Source organism: Callorhinus ursinus, unplaced genomic scaffold, assembly GCF_003265705.2.
Source record: "Callorhinus ursinus isolate GAN/ISIS: 27379988/994484 unplaced genomic scaffold, GSC_fseal_2.0 scaffold8, whole genome shotgun sequence".
NCBI lineage: Eukaryota > Metazoa > Chordata > Mammalia > Carnivora > Otariidae > Callorhinus > Callorhinus ursinus.
Genome location: NW_027397070.1, coordinates 30,583,799 through 30,599,586, shown reverse-complemented (window position 1 = coordinate 30,599,586; position 15,788 = coordinate 30,583,799). Strand labels below are relative to the sequence as shown.

At 42.9% G+C, this 15,788-nt stretch overlaps 1 protein-coding gene across 4 annotated transcripts in view; it reads right to left on the bottom strand.

Annotated features, from left to right (window-relative positions):
- PELI2 (pellino E3 ubiquitin protein ligase family member 2) overlaps positions 1-15,788 on the bottom strand; it is a 470,538-nt gene that overhangs the window by 165,701 nt on the left and 289,049 nt on the right. For all 4 annotated transcript variants that reach the window (XM_073895263.1, XM_073895265.1, XM_073895264.1 and 1 more), the window contains one exon: positions 3,222-3,351. In XM_073895263.1, the coding sequence (XP_073751364.1) occupies positions 3,222-3,351 (130 nt within the window). The remainder of the gene's footprint in view (positions 1-3,221; positions 3,352-15,788) is intronic.

Genomic DNA, 15,788 nt, shown 5'->3' with positions numbered 1-15,788 from the left:
GTGCCCCAGGTTGTGCAGCAGAGGGAAGAAACAACATAGAATATCAGCACTTGTCCTTCTAACAATGGTAACCACACCTGCCCTTCTAGGTCTCCCGTTTACAAGTCCAAATCAAAGAGGACCCTTTCATTACCCATATTGCAGAATCAGAAATTTCAGGGCAGACAAACCACTGCTGATTCAGGTCCAGTAGCTTTTGCCAAGTACACCACATACCCTGGCATTCTGACAGGAAATGGGGTGAGCAAGAAAGAAGTAAAAACAGGCCAGCAGGGCCTGGGATGAGCCCGGAGACAGGGACTCACCAAGAGGGGTGCCAAGTGGCACCAGAGAAAAGGAATCCAGGGTGAAGTCAGCACATAACTGGAAAACCCAAGTGGACTAACAACGAGCCGAGGACAGGCTGAAGGGCTAGAGGTCTTAAGATTAGATAAGAAAGCTATGTATATACAAGTAGAATGTACTGGAGAGTATGGACTCTAAGGTACACTATATAAGTGGGAAAAGTGAAGGGACAGTCAAATTGGAAGAGGTAAAGTATTATAACCCACAGATGCCAATGTATGGTTTAACACGGGCTAGGGGAAACAGATGCCATGAGGTAGGTACACAATCACTGAAATATGCACAAGAGTGGAGTGCAGGTCAGTGGGGTCAAGAGACGCAGGGGGAGAGGCAGCTTACATCAATAATGCAGGGTTAAAGAACAGACTGAAACGGAAGCAGAATGAAATCATTCTGGTTCCATAAACTGGAAAGATGGGGGGGGGCAAGAAAAGAGGAAAAAGACTGCATCGGTGGGGGGAAAAATCAGCATTCAGTTCAGGTGAGGCAGGAGGAGAAACATTTGAAGGAAAGGTTAAGTATCTAAGAGACTTTGTCTAGGGGTCAACACAGCAGTTAGAGCAGGAGGGGAAGGACACAGCTGACCAGGAGCGGGAACAGAAGGAGTGAGGGATTTGTGACCGAGGTGCTAGGCTCAGGTAGGGTGGAGTCCTGTGCAGGAGGCCCTCGATGTACAAGGCACCAGGAGGAGTAAGACGCAGAAGGAAAAGGCAATGAGGGCTACTTGATCCACTCACAGTAAGTGTGTCTGGTCATAGTAGACTGACCCCGGCCAGGCCTACTAGAGTCCCTTTCCTGACAATTAAAAACCTCAAAGAGAGACAGAAGGTAGAGCCAAGTCATTTTACAACACTCTTTCAAGAATGTCCATATTAACCCCTGCTGATCGTCTGGTTCTCCTCTCTGAGCTGTTGTTACCCTATAACCTTAAATAATTTCTCCATTTTTTTTTTCCAAGCACAGAATCACGTGTTGCTTATAACCAAAGTATCTTGCCTGACTCAGCGTGGCTCCTGTCTACAGCCAACTCATTCATTTTGTAGAGAAGGAAACCGAGGTCCTGAGAATATAGGTTTTTCCCAGGTTACAAGACCAAAGACCAATTCCCCTCACTAGTAATGTAGACCATAAACATGGATTGAGACCAAAAGTTTTAGAATTTAAAGGACTTCAGGTAAAATCTAGGTATGAAAGGTTAAAGTTTTATAAAAAGCTAAAATTGGAGCCAATGGAGGTGGGTAACAAACAAGGGAAAAGCCACTGATCTTCTGGTAGTAACTACCAGAAGATCTACTTCAAATTCCAGCTGTATTTCATATTCTAGCACAACATGAAACCTGAGTAGTCAAAGATTTCTATAAAAATGTTCTTAAATATCTGAAGCCATTGTATCAATATCAAATCTCAGCTTAAGGAAAATAAAGGCACAGAGCTAGAGGAAGGAAAGATGAATGCCAACCCATGGACAAATGTGAGGACCAGGTCTGTAATATCAGAACATTTTTGGCACGGATCACATGCTTAAAAACTTTTGTCTTGGTATCCTCCAAATATTTTTCGACTATAAGATATTTCTCCTACTTCCTTAACCTTCCAAGATTGTTACTTCACTTCCCCTTTTCTCAGAATCTTTTGTAAAGCTCATTTCCTTTGTTTTCCCTATCAAGTGTCCTTCCCTTCCTAGAACTTACTTTATTTCCCTTTCTCTAGCCAAAAACTTGGCTGCTAAATATTAATCTTTACTGTTTCCTTGGTGTTTGGTATTTTTGGATCTAACCATTCCCTCATTAATACAAGACAACCTTAATTGGTACATTCTAGCAAACTTTTCCCATGTCACGGCTTCAGAAACAGCAACAGGAGCTTTTTTTTTTTTTAATAAAAACATTAGCCAAGGTCATCAGTTTCTAGGACGGAACATAAATACCACGCATGCTTCCCTGAAGCTATTCATTTCCCTTTGAACTATGGGTTTTCAGTAAAAATGGGAATCAAGTCTTATTTATTCCAGATGGTCCAAACCCCATTAAGATAAACATGTATAGCCAATGCACCATATGAAATATTTCAGGGGAATATAATTTTTATAGAAAAGGAAACTATATTACATGTTAATTTATTTAATTAGAAAACTGTCCTATCTAAATAGATGGAACATGTCAACCAGAATGGAAACTCAGGTTTTTCCCCCATTTATAGATCAGAAAATAAAGTAGTCCTAAAAATTAACGTTTTACATATTTCAAACCTATGAGAGGAGATGTAGTAAACTTCTTATGGCACTTAGCTCTGTTTACTTCCAGTCTTTCTAATAATCACCCAAATTCAATTCCCTGTACATGCAGATTATATGAAAACTACTACTCAATAAATAGAAGGAAAATAACAAATCTTAATGAGGTTTTACTAAGACTTAATACAAAAACTCTTTAGGATAAAGAACATCATTTATCTTCCAACCACAACTGTTCTAAACTGACATATGTTGGTTCCACTATATCCCAAGCAGTGGTCCATCATGCGGGGGGAGGTGGGCAGGAGGGGCGGGTTTACCCACCCCACCACTCAGGGGCCCTGTGGCAGTGTTTGGAGTCCTGTTTGGTTGTCCCAACAGCAGTGGTAGTTGGGGGTGCGGATGATGTGCTCTTGGCATCTAGTGGGTCAAAGCCAGGGATGTGGCTCCACATACAAAGCACAGGACAGCCCTTCCCAAAGAAAAACTACCTACCCTCAATGATTGAAAAACTGTCCAACCAAGAAAGGGAAAAAAAAAAAAAAAAAAACAAAAAAAAAAAAAAAAAAAAGCAGCCAAAGACAAAAAGTGACCGCAAGTCACCACCTGCCAAGGCCTTCCCAACTTCTCAGGAGCCACCTACCTTGGAGGCCTGTGGCGTGGATATCACATGGACCGTGCTGGGTTTGACTCCATTCGCCTTTGGCCGCTTATAGAGAGCGAATCTGCTTTTTCTCCGGCCTCGGTCTCCATTAGGTAGAGCACCATTGTACCTATAAAAAGGATGAAAGTTCATTTATTTGTAGACTTTTTAAGTTAAAAAAAAAAAGATGGAATAAGAGAAAAAAACAGGGATGGTCATTAAAAAAAAAAAAAAATCACCCGCTAAACACCCCACAGAAGGAATGGGCTGCAAAACCGACTTCAGCTGTAATGAAATTCAAATCACTTCCAAAAACTTAATTTAAGAGTGATGTACAAAGTAATTATAGGTTTCCTATTCTATAAAGTCAGATTCTTCAAATCTTTTTGGAAAGAGACAGTATAAATAAGCAAATGAGAATTCTGCAGAGGCTGTATTAGTGCTGGCTCAATTTAGCAAGTGTTGTTCTAATGGACCCCAGAGAAACACTCAAGAAATATTTTTAAATGAACTAGTTAGAAAATAGCATACTAATTAAACCTCATCTCTCACTCCCAAATCATGTTAATGTCTTTAGGATCTTTATTTGTAAGAAGACCAAATTTAGTTAGTTACCGTCTTAAAATTTCTGAATTCTCCACATTCATTCTCATTTCTATTTGAACCTTTAAACTGTCAGGTGAGCAAAAATACCTTGGGAAAATTAAACATAAAATAGGACTTCACAAGAAGGTTGCCCATAAAGAGGCCCAGAAGTAAAAAAAAAAAAAAAAAGTTTTAGTCCAAACTGTCCAATAACTTAAAAAGTCATCTGGAAAGCAAACAAAGTCCTTATGCTGATTTCCCACATTAGTACCTTAAGCTAATACCAGTGTTTAAAGAAATTCAGGATTGCACTTGGTATTTGTTTTTTTTTTTTTTTTTTAATTTTCAATGGTATTTCTAACTCTGGATTTAATGGGTCCCTGTATGTTCTGACCAATGTCTCCTGTCGCCACGCTGACAGGACTATTCTCCATTCCCTTCTTGGGAGAAGTTCTTTTCAACTTGAAAGTCCTGCCTTTGCCTCCTGTTAAGCCACACCCAAAACATGGTGGGCAGTATGGCAGAGGGGCCCTCAGGCTCATGAACAGTAAAAGTCAGAACAAAGAGGGTTTTTTTTTGTTTTATAATTCGGTAGCTACAGTTTGACAATGGATTTAAATTATCACTTGAAGTTATTCCTGCTGTGTTTTTAATCTGTTCCATTTCCATCACAAAGGAACATCAGCTACATAAAAGTGTCTCTAGAATACAGAGATGATTTATTTCAAGTCTCTTCTTTCTGAGGCAAGATCAAAACATGCACTGTTTTCTTACACATTACTTGTGATTGCTACTATAATGAAAGTATCTGTGAGTAAACCACCATCATAAACCTACTTTGTTTTAATATATTTCCCAATCACTTAAATCAAGATGAACATTCTATGAGAAATATATGTAAATCAACTGAAGCTAGGACTCTCAACAGTTTAGAGGAACGTTTCCCCACAGAGATCTGGCAGGGTTTCCTGTGCCTCTCATGTCTCCCCAGCTCCCTGCCCCATCTTTCAATGACATACTGCAGGTTGAGAAGATCTAATGCAGCCAGAGGATGTCAGATGCCTTTTAGGGATCCACTCATGACTACACGCCCTTCTCAGGAACCCATCCCTTAATGGCCTCAGGCGAGCACCAGCACCATGTCTGAATGAAATGGCCAGGCCAGCACCCTCCCCACCACACTGTAGCTGAATGGCTGGGGGTGGACATCTGGCCCACATTGGCCAAGGACATGCCATAGTGGAAAACACAAAATTGGGACAGAGAAAAAGCCAGCCAGTGTCTGGGGATGGCCAGAGCTGTACGATGTAAGGGCACCAACTGTGCGGATGTCCCAACCTGTCACATGATGCAGCGGCAGAGAAGTGAGGAATGAAGCAGATGAACAGAGACCAGCAACCAGAGACAAAGAAGATGCTCAGGGCTGCTATTGGCCCCGTTGTACTCTGACCCTTGTTCATGACATCCTCCAGTTTCGGCTAACTCAAGTTGGTTTCTGCTACCTACAACTCCAAAGTCCCACCTAATATAAAGGGGGGGGCACGAAAATTAGTACCACCTTAACATATGCAGAAACGTTTTAAGTGACCTGAGCATAGAAGCAGATACTGCAGGTTAAGCAAACACTATGCCATCTACATATGGATTACCTACTCACTCAACACAGCTAAACAGTGACTGGTGAAAAATCCTACTGAAAATAATTAAGGTGATGGTGCAAAAACAAGTGTTACAGTGAGACACGTTTCTAATTCGGTGAAGCTACATGGTCATCCATTCAATATTAAAAATGCCAAGTCCTAGAGCTACAGTGATGAATATCGGCTTCCTGGTCTTCAGATCTCTCCACTTAAGAGCAGAGAAAGGCATAAGAACAAGTGTGGTAAGACCTATATGCAACAAAATGGACTAGTGCACAAAGCTCGTGGGAAGAGGCATCAGGGAGGGCTTCATGGAAGAGACAACGTGTGAATGGTCTCAAAACGTGAACCAGACTAAATGGGAATACAGGGCAATAGTACATACAAAGGCAAGAAGTGTAGGTAGTTCAGTACTGTGAGAGCATCAAGTTCAAGGGAAGAGAAGTAGCGGGCCTGAGGGTAAAAGGCAGAGGCCAGGTGACAACAAGAGCCTGGCGCTCCATGACGGCATGGCTTTTTCAGAGAATAGGGAGCCGGTAAGATTTATGCAAAGGACTAACATGATTGGACATAAAGTAAATGCTGAGACAGCACGGCGCAGGATGGACAGCCAGATTAGAGTCAAGATCATCAGACGGGACAACTAGCCGAACCATAGGGAAGTGTAGTGGGTTGAATGTTGGACCCCAAATAGATAGGTCCATGTCCCAGATCCTTTGGGAAAAGGGTCTTTGCAGATGTAGTTAAAGCTCTGGAGATGAAATCATCCTAGGCTACTGGAGGGTTCTAAATCCAGTAACAAGGGTCTTTATGAGGCACACAGGCCCATGTGAACAGAGAGGCAGAAACTGGAATTGGACAGTCACGAACCAAGGAACGCCTGCAGCCACCAGAAGCGGGAAGAGACAAGGAAGGACCCCGCCCCCTGGGGCCCCCAGCAACAGCACAACCTTGGTAGCACCGTGGTTCCAGACTGGAGGCCTCCAGAACCATGAGAAATCCATTCCGCTGTCTTGCGCCACCTCGTTGGTGGTAATTGGTCCTGACAGCTATAGGAAATGTTAACAGCCTAAACCAAAGCAGCAAGGAAAGGTGTTAGAAGAGGAGATGAAAATTTCAGAGCACTGTTTTCAGTGCCAGGTGAGCCTCAGAAACTCCAGGGAAGCTATACCAAAAGATGCACACCTAAGTCTCGTGAGTTTCCAAGTCCGGGGTTCTGGGCAGGGCTCCAGGTGTAGGTGTCAGAGTGGCACAGGGATGCACACTTGCAGCCATGGCTGAGAACATGGTTTTGAAGACCACTATCAATAGTACTTGGGGACTTGTTTGGCTGCACAAGGTGGCAGGACAAAGAAAGGTAATGGCATACGGGCTTCTGGCCTCGGCTGGGGGGCGAGGGGGCAATATTAGGAAGCAGAACAGGAGTTACAGGGATATCCAGGGAAAGCCATGTGGGAGGTGAGAGACCTTACCGACCAGGTGCTTTTACGCTGCAAGTGTGGCAGCTGAAATCACGAGTGTAAATGAGATACGCCCGAAAAAGTACAGAATAAAGAAGTCAAGGACCAGAAGGCAAGGAGAGACCCTAGAAAATGCAACCATTTAAAGAAATAGCCCCTTCTCACCCCTTCTTAGTCACAGGCAGAAGGGCCAGGAACAGGAGAAAGCTGTAGCACTGAAGACAGAATTAACAGTGTTCAAGCAGTTAAAAGGCCAGTTCATAGAACAAAAATGTGCTACCATGATCTGGAAAAGACTGGGTCACTGGGGACCTTATCCATCTCCAACAAGTAAACACAAGCCAGCTCCTGACCCTGGGTCTCACTCTGAGCCTCCCCTCCCTTTCCATGTTCTCCTCACAGCTGAGAGTCTCAGCAGAGTGCTCCTCACCCACTGTCCTGCTTCCAACACTCCTGGCCTCTTCAATTCACTATGTTTGATCTTTGCCCCAAATCAAAAAGTACATTTGGTCATGGGTCCTGCCACCACCATGTCCGACCTCCACCCCACCCTGAAAGTTTCCCACTGGCTCTCGAATCAGTGTGACAGACCAGAGAGGACCACAGATGCCAAGGACTTCCCCCAGGGAGAGGGGAGTTAGACTACACTTGGGCTGGCCTTAGGGACTCGCTTACCAACAAGATGTGGAGAAGGTGACGTTCTGAGACTTTCTGAGCCAAATCTGAAAGAGCCTTACAAGTTTCTGCCTGGGTCTTCTGTGAGCCTTGAGCTGCCACAGAAGAGACCTGGGACCACTGTGTTGGGGGGGGGCCACACGTAGGTGCTCCAGTCGGCAGGCTCAGCTGAGCCCAGCCTTCCAATCACCCCACTAAGGCACCAGTCACGCGAACAAAGCAGTGTTGAACCTTCTGGACTGGCCTCTCCCGCAGGTGACTATTACCAAGTGACCACGATACCACATGGGGCAGAAAAACCACCCAGCTGAGCACTGCCCGAATTCCTGACCCACAGAATGGTGCAGTAAGTAAGAATGGTCACTGTGTCAAGCCACTAAGTTGGAGATAGTTGGTTACACAGGAACAGGAGCTTAGAATAAGCCCTAACGCTCCCTTCTCCCTGATCACAGCCTCTCCTTTGTCCCCGATCTGTCAGGCATGGTCACCTCTTGCTCAGCATGATGACAGACTCTTCCCCTCCCACCTTTTGCCTCCCCATCCAGCCCAGTGTCCCCCAAGGAACATCCGGTCCATCCACAGCACCTACCACAGCGCACCAGTGCAGGGGGCACCCAGGCACTGAGACCCGCCCAGGGCGACTACATGACAAGAGAGAAGGACCGTTGTTTATGTAGTGGAGAAGATCCCAGAGATGTACTGACAAAGGCAAAAAGTTATCATTCCAAGGAAGAAGGTCAGAACGTTCCCCAGCCTGGCAAGCTCTTTGGCCAGTAAGTTCGTAGAAATAATATTTCCAAGTGTTGCTGCCACCTGTTTTAGCCGAACAGGGGTATTTGGATTCAAACCCACAAGTTGCTTTTCAAGCTCCCCAATTAAAAAAAAAAAAAAATTCTGGCGATGTGAAAAACATCCACTTATTTCACTGTGTGATGAAAATTTAACGCTTCATATATGCAGGGCAAATAGTTGGTCTTAATAACAAAGGTATTTGGATGCTGTGAATGACAATGAAAAACCTGTGTAAGAAACCTCACAAGTCAAGGGTTTTTCCTAGTTTAAAATGCAGAGTTCACATGTTTTCACTAGCATTTGCTGTGCATTTACCATTGGACAAGGAACGATGGGAGAGAGGCATTATTACTCTCTGTGGACAAGTAACAGGCTTGGATGATAGAAATATACACACACAGACTTGCACAGCAAGGAGAGGGTGGACAGAGCCCTGATTCACACCTGCTTCTGTCAGACTCCAAATGTCATGCTTTCCAGTAGATGCTGACAATTTCTAAATTCAAGGCATTTCTTGGCATATAACACCAAGATACAGTCTTGAGGAGACGCCTGCCACCTAAAAAATGCATTTGTCAGAAAGAATTTGCTGCAGGAAACAGCAAGAGAGGTGTGGGCCAGGGGCTCCCACCCCATTTTGGAGGCATCACGTCTGATCCTCACCAGCCTGAACTTAGAGCCGCATCCACGTGGGAATGGGGAAGAGAACGTGGAGTACAGCATCCCAGGGCTGGGTTTCCGAGGAGCCCGGCTTCCTGCCACAGTCTGAACACCCAGCCCTCCCTCGAAAGCATTTCTGTCACTTCCACAGATAAATCATGAGCAACTACTGTAACCAAAGTAAGCCATCTGCTGCCGACGAGCAGGTCAGGGCCACGACAGACAAGACGGAGACAGGACACAGAGTCTGATAAACTTCAACGTGGCACCTGCCGCAACACGGCACACCCCAGCTCACCAGGGTAGTGAACGCACTAGCGCAACTATATGAAAACACACATAAGCCCGTAAGTGCCTGACGCCAGCCTGACACTACAGCCCCGACTCACCGTTTACTCTGGCAGAACACATCTGGACTTGCCTCGCCCAAATGAACATTATATACAAAGCCCTGGGACCCAACAGTGTTTATTCCTCTGTGCCTAACAAATGCTGCGTAGCGTAGGGTTTTGTAAACCGACATTCATTTCTGGCCAAAGAACTAATTATGGCAGCACCAGAACAGTCTCTCCCCTCTGCGTATTACCTGCTGCAGCTTTTTCAACATCACTTCATTCAGAAAATCTTCCTGGGCCTGGCCTGAAAATGAGAATTCTCCATGTCCCATTTCTGGTTGGAAATGGTCCTTGCTTCAAGTAGCTACTTAAGGTCCAATCAATATGAAAGCAATATATTCACTCAAGAATGCCACCCATGAGGTACCTGGGGTGAGTCAAGCCCCAGGGCCAGGGGCTAAGGATACTCACAAGCGATCTTGCCTCTTGAGAGAGGGAGGGGAAGGCAGACAACTGTAAAACAATACTGATAAATGCTAATGAAAAGAAGTGAGAACACAAGGGGAAAAAAATAAAGGGGAACATTAGCTTCTGAATCAGGACCCTGCACGTGGGGTCGGAGTCATGGAACTGCAGGAGCTATCTGCTATACGAGACCGGTGCGATGGCGCGGGTTAATCTTCCCTTTATAACTTACGCTGTTTTGACTGGATGCTTTTCGAGAAGTTTCGTTTTGATTTGCATAAGCCCCTTCACCTCTACGTGGCACCTTAAAACCCAGGAGGGGCTCAATTACACAGCCACCACATTACTGTGGGGATAAAGGACAGTGGTGCAGGGATCCTGAGACAGGAGCCACTCCTGTGCCCCACTCCTTCCTGCCCGGGGCTGGGAACCTACCAAAGACAGGCCTGTTTCTTCAGCTACAGCAAGCGCAACACAAAATTACAAATTCAGTTTCAAAAAGATTCCCAAGCCTCTTTGGAGCATTCCAAGTACGGATGGACACAGAAGGGGTCACACCCAGCTAAAACGCCATCCTCCTGACTCAGGAAGGTGAAGGTTGGGGCGGTTCTGGAAACTACTGGCTTTTTACAGCCACGCCCCTTCCAAAAGCCTCCCAGATCTTGAGGGCAGTTATGTTTGCAGGTTGCCTTTTTCTTATCGTGAGGATTGTTTTTTTTTTGTTTTGTTTTTTAGCTTCTCCATATCAAAATATTTCCCAAGGTGAAGTATTAAAAAGTTTTTTCTATCAGGAACACAGTACTGCCCCCACAGCAGGAGCTTTTAGGCTGTTCCTCCAGGCTTTGTACACCCACGCACTCTCCTCCAGCCCCTCCGCAGCAGGAGGTACACGGAGAGCCCTCCTGGTCCTCCCTCCCATTCCAGAGGGGACTTGGCCCAAGTCCCTGAACTTCTCAGAAGCCCTAAAGGAGAAAGGCCTACCGATCTACCGTGTGGATTCTGCTGCAGTGTGCTGGTGTTGGGAGAGGTGCTCAGGAGAGGCGGGCACCCCAGCCTCCACTGGCCCCTGGGCCATCACTTGGTTCTTTCTTGCATTTACTCAATTCCTATAGGGAGGGTCACACTTCCCTTGGTGCTTCTTCCTCCAACCAGGCCGTTCAAAAGAAAACGAACAGAATGAACATGCAAGGCAAATCCAGTCTACCTCAAAAACAAAGGAACTGTTTATTAAAAGAACACTGTCATCTAATACTTAGTCATCTGCACGACTGAAGTCTTTCTCCACCTTTTTTCATTTCAAATTGGTACTGTCACTAAATCACCCAGGATTTTTTTTTTTTTTTTACTGTATTGAATCTTTGATTTTTAAGCATTGCTGGAGGGCCAACAGCAGAGCATTTTTCACTGAATACTTAAAGATATGCAAAGCATCAGGAATAGAGAAAGCTATTTACGTTACTCTCACAACATCTAACACTACGTCTTTTATTCTGTCATTGGCTCCAACAATCCAAAACACTCCCAACTAAACGTGTATTAATCTCAATGCTTTATGGCAGAGAATCACTTGCTTACCCTATTAGGTGAAAATTCAAGTATTACTACTCTTTAGTAACCTGCTTCCTAAAAGAAAAAGATCACAAAGAGAAAAAAACCAAAGTGTGGCCAAAAAAAAAAAAAAAAAGATTTGATATAGTACAAGATTTGTACAGTTCAAAAACCACATAAAGATTTATCTTATTCTTGGATTAGTACCGTCTTACACTCCACACTTCTTTACATCCTTCACCATTTTGGAAAACAGATCAAATCCCCAATGTTCCTTCTTCATTGCTCTAACATTTGCTCATTTTAGCCTCTCATCACCTAAGCTAAGAGGATCAGGTGTATGAATTGCATATGGTAGGCTAAACTACTGGTCCCAGTTCTTCACTGCTCCCTGAAGACATGCCCTGAGCTATGACTTTCTAGCTCTGGTGAACGTCCTTGTCCTGGACTTTGGGTTGGGCCAAAGGGAGGCAAGCAGGGGCTGGAGATGCACTTGGTAGTTGGGATCATCCTCTGGGAAGACCATGTCCTAGCCAGCCTGCCAAGGAGGACAGACACTTGGAGGAGATCCAAACCACACACAGGCAGCATGAAGCAGAGCCCCTCAATCACTGCCTAAGGCAGAGTCATCTCAAACAACCCACGGACCCATGAGAATAAATCATTGTTGTTTTAAAAGTCAGAGTTTGGGGATGATTTGTTACTCAGAATTATAAGGCAAAAATCAAATGATGTTCTGAATTTCAAAAGCACATTAACGTGAGTAGCTTCCTCTGTACCTAAAGACTTCGGGCTAAAGACACAAAAAATATCATATATATACTTGTGTGTGTGTGTGTTTGTGTATATGTGTGTATGCGCGCGAGTGTACACACCCCCCCCCAAGGTTTTATATATAAAGACTTCCATTCTGAAGGAAAAAGATTAGAATTCTAAATGTATCTCTTTTTAAATTAAGAAAAACTGACTTTAAAAAAAATGTATACCTTTTAAAGAGAGGATTTCATCAAATTGTAGGTCTTCTTTTCAATAAATAACGTCATTTCAAAGCTGTGGTCCCTCAAATAAGCTATATGTGTATATAAGGTCTTAGTCTCTAAAATCAAATTTAGTAATTTGATCCTAATTCTTTTATGTCTATTTGGCAAAGCATTGAGTCTTTTAAATCTGTTTATATACAACTTCCACCATAGTAAGAGGCCTCTAAAAAGAGCATTTCAAAGGTTGCCAAAAAAAGAAGCATCTAAAACTAGCACTGGGCCCACCACCTAACATATACTAAAGTTCTGGGCATTTCAAATAAGGAACTTGATGTACAAAGATTTTATTACTGGACCAAAGAATTAAAGCCAGAAATTGAAACTAGCATTGGAATCTCTTCTGTCTCATAAATTATAATTATTCCTAACTACTAAAATAATTACTTCAAATCGCGTTTCCTTTTTCAAAATTTCTCCTAAAAAGAATCACACAATGTAACCTTTACTAATGTTTACTTTAAACCTTTAGCATACACACATGGAATCTAGAAATTCCTAGAAATATGGATGTGTCAGAGCAAGCAAACCCAACTTTTGAAAACTTGTTGGGCAATGCCCTGACGAATTAAGGGATATATAATTAATACTCTTAACAACTAAATTCAAGATGGTTATAAAATACATTCACTTTAATCAATTACCCATGACAGGATGGGGGTGGGGGGAGGGAAGGGTTTACACCAAATGTAAATACTTTAATGAGCTACAAAGCTAAAGCCCGGTGATGGCTTCCCATCATGCATATTGAGGCTACATGGATTCACATCCTTTCACGTAACTTTTCTAAAGATTCTTTTATTTCTAGAAGACCTACACATAATAGTTGAAATACGAGATTAGAAAATATCAGAATATATATAAAATCAAGTTTGTTTCAAGAAATGGAAGCACACTCTAAAACCACATTTTGTAACAGCAGAGGTAGTAGGTGAATCAGGTCAATTACACAAGAGGAATTCTTTCTGAGCAGTTGTAGTAAATGATTTTTGTAACAACCAACCTTCAGTGCTACAGAAGCATATGACCTACAAGTTAGTTTTGGTTTGGCATATTAACCCACCAACTGCAAAAGAAAAATTCCTTCACATTCACCATGAATACATTAACTTGTCAATGACCACAAACACATTCTTTTTCAAATGGATACTAGGAGTCCTTCAACAGCCATGCACATAATCTGAATACAGGGATATCTTATCAAGAATTCAGAAATCAGAACAGAGAGATTTCCTTCCCAAATCTCCCAATTTACAAATTCTTGAAATACAAGACTCTTAGGAATTTCTAGCCATACTGAGAGGCACAGTTTGAGAGGTACGAATGACCTCAGATATATACTGATTCATTGTATAGAGCTGCCTTATCCAATACAGTAGCCACTAGCCACATGCAGCTATTTTTTTAATTTATTTATTTTCAGGGCGCCTGGGTGGTTCAGTCAGTTAAGCAACTGCCTTCCAGTCAGGTCATGATCCCAGGGTCCTGGGACTGGGCCCCCTATTGGGCTTCTTGCTCAGCGGGGAGCCTGCTTCTCCTTCCCCTACTCCCCCTGCTTGTGCTCTCTGTCAAATAAAGAAATAATATCTTTAAAAAAAAAAAGATTTTCTTATTTTAGAGACAGAGAGAGAGAGCGTGCAAATGATTGCACAGGGGTGGGGGTGGGGTGAGGGGTGGAGGGAGAGGGAGAGAATCTCGAGCAGACTCCCCACGGAGCACGGAGCCCAACATATAGGTCTTGATCTCACGACCCTGTGATCATGACCTGAGTCAAAACCAAGAGTCATACACTTAACCACCTGAGCCACCCAGGTGCCCCCACATGCGGCTATTTAAATTTTAACAACTTAAATTAAAAATTCCGTTTTTCATGCTAGCCACATTTCAAGTGCCCAACAATCACATGTGGCCAGTGGCTACCAAACTGGATGGCAGGGCTATAGAACCATTCCATCATCCCAGCAAGTTCAACTGGACTGCTGCTGGAATAGATGTTCAAGCAAGTCGAATCAAGAAGCATCCTGCAGGCACCGAGCCATTTGGTAGTAGGACCCCGGATCCTACTTCAAATTCGCCCTCAGGATTTCCAGGATTTAAAGTTTTTGGACATTGTTTCTAAGAGTTCCTCAGAATAATGCCAGCATTGAGAACACATCCTCAAACTCCATCCTTATTCTTGAAGAAGAGGTTTTTCAGGTTTTTCTATGTGGTAATTCAGAAAATGCCCTACTGTCTTTGAGGGGAAAGGAAAGATTCTGGCATCAAAAAATGTATTTTGCTTGGGGCCTAAGCATTTTCTCTAGGGATACACTTTGGAATATGAGATGTAAGTTCTTGCAAAGTATGATTCACTTATAAAAATTCACTTTATAAACAACTTCCAAATTTAGACTTCATACAGATATTGACAAGGCATCTGAGAAGCTTCTTTAGCCCAGATACACGTTTTTAAGAGCCAAGAAGAGTAGTCCCTTCCCACAATTACTTAAAGGTAAAAGAGTAAAAGCATTTGTATTAAAAACCAGGAATAAGGATGATTACCATTTTTTTTAGTAGCTACAAGATACTTTACTGATATATATACCATAATTTATGTAACGAGCACCTATCCTTAGATATTTACATTGTTTCCAAGTAGTTTTCCATTATAAACAACACTAAACATTCCATTGCTGCATGTCTGTACACCATTGATTCCTGATACACTGCTTAAAATGGAATTTCTGGGTAAAAGAAGTACATGCCTTTAAAATGGTGATATATTATTGCCAAGTTGTTCCCTAGTTAAGTTCTGCTATAGTTTATTTTTTTTAATTTTATTGTTAATCACCATACATGACATCATTAGTTTTTGATGTACTGTTCCATGATTCATTGTTTGCATATAACACCCAATGCTCCATGCAGAACGTGCCCTCCTTAATACCCGTCGCCAGGCGAACCCATCCCCCCACCCCCTCCCCTCTAGAACCCTCAGTTTGTTTCTCAGAGTCCACAGTCACACATGGTTCGTCTCCCCCTCCATTTTTCCCTTCCTACTATCCTAACATATAATGTATGATTTGTTTCAGAGGTACAGGTCTGTGATTCAACAGTCTTACACAATTCACAGAGTTCACCATTTTTACTAAACACGGTTCTAAAAGTCTTTGCCTAACTAAAAACACTGAATTAGAATTAACTGTAGGAAAAGATATAGAACTGTTATTCCTATAATAATTAAAACAATGTATTACTTGAGAAAACCAAAAACCAGTGGAACAGAAGAGATATTCCAGAAATAGAACCTTGACTATGTAAGAAATAGAAGAAAGGACCACTAATCAATGGGAAAGAAATCGGATCATTCAATCAATCCTGTAAGGAAACC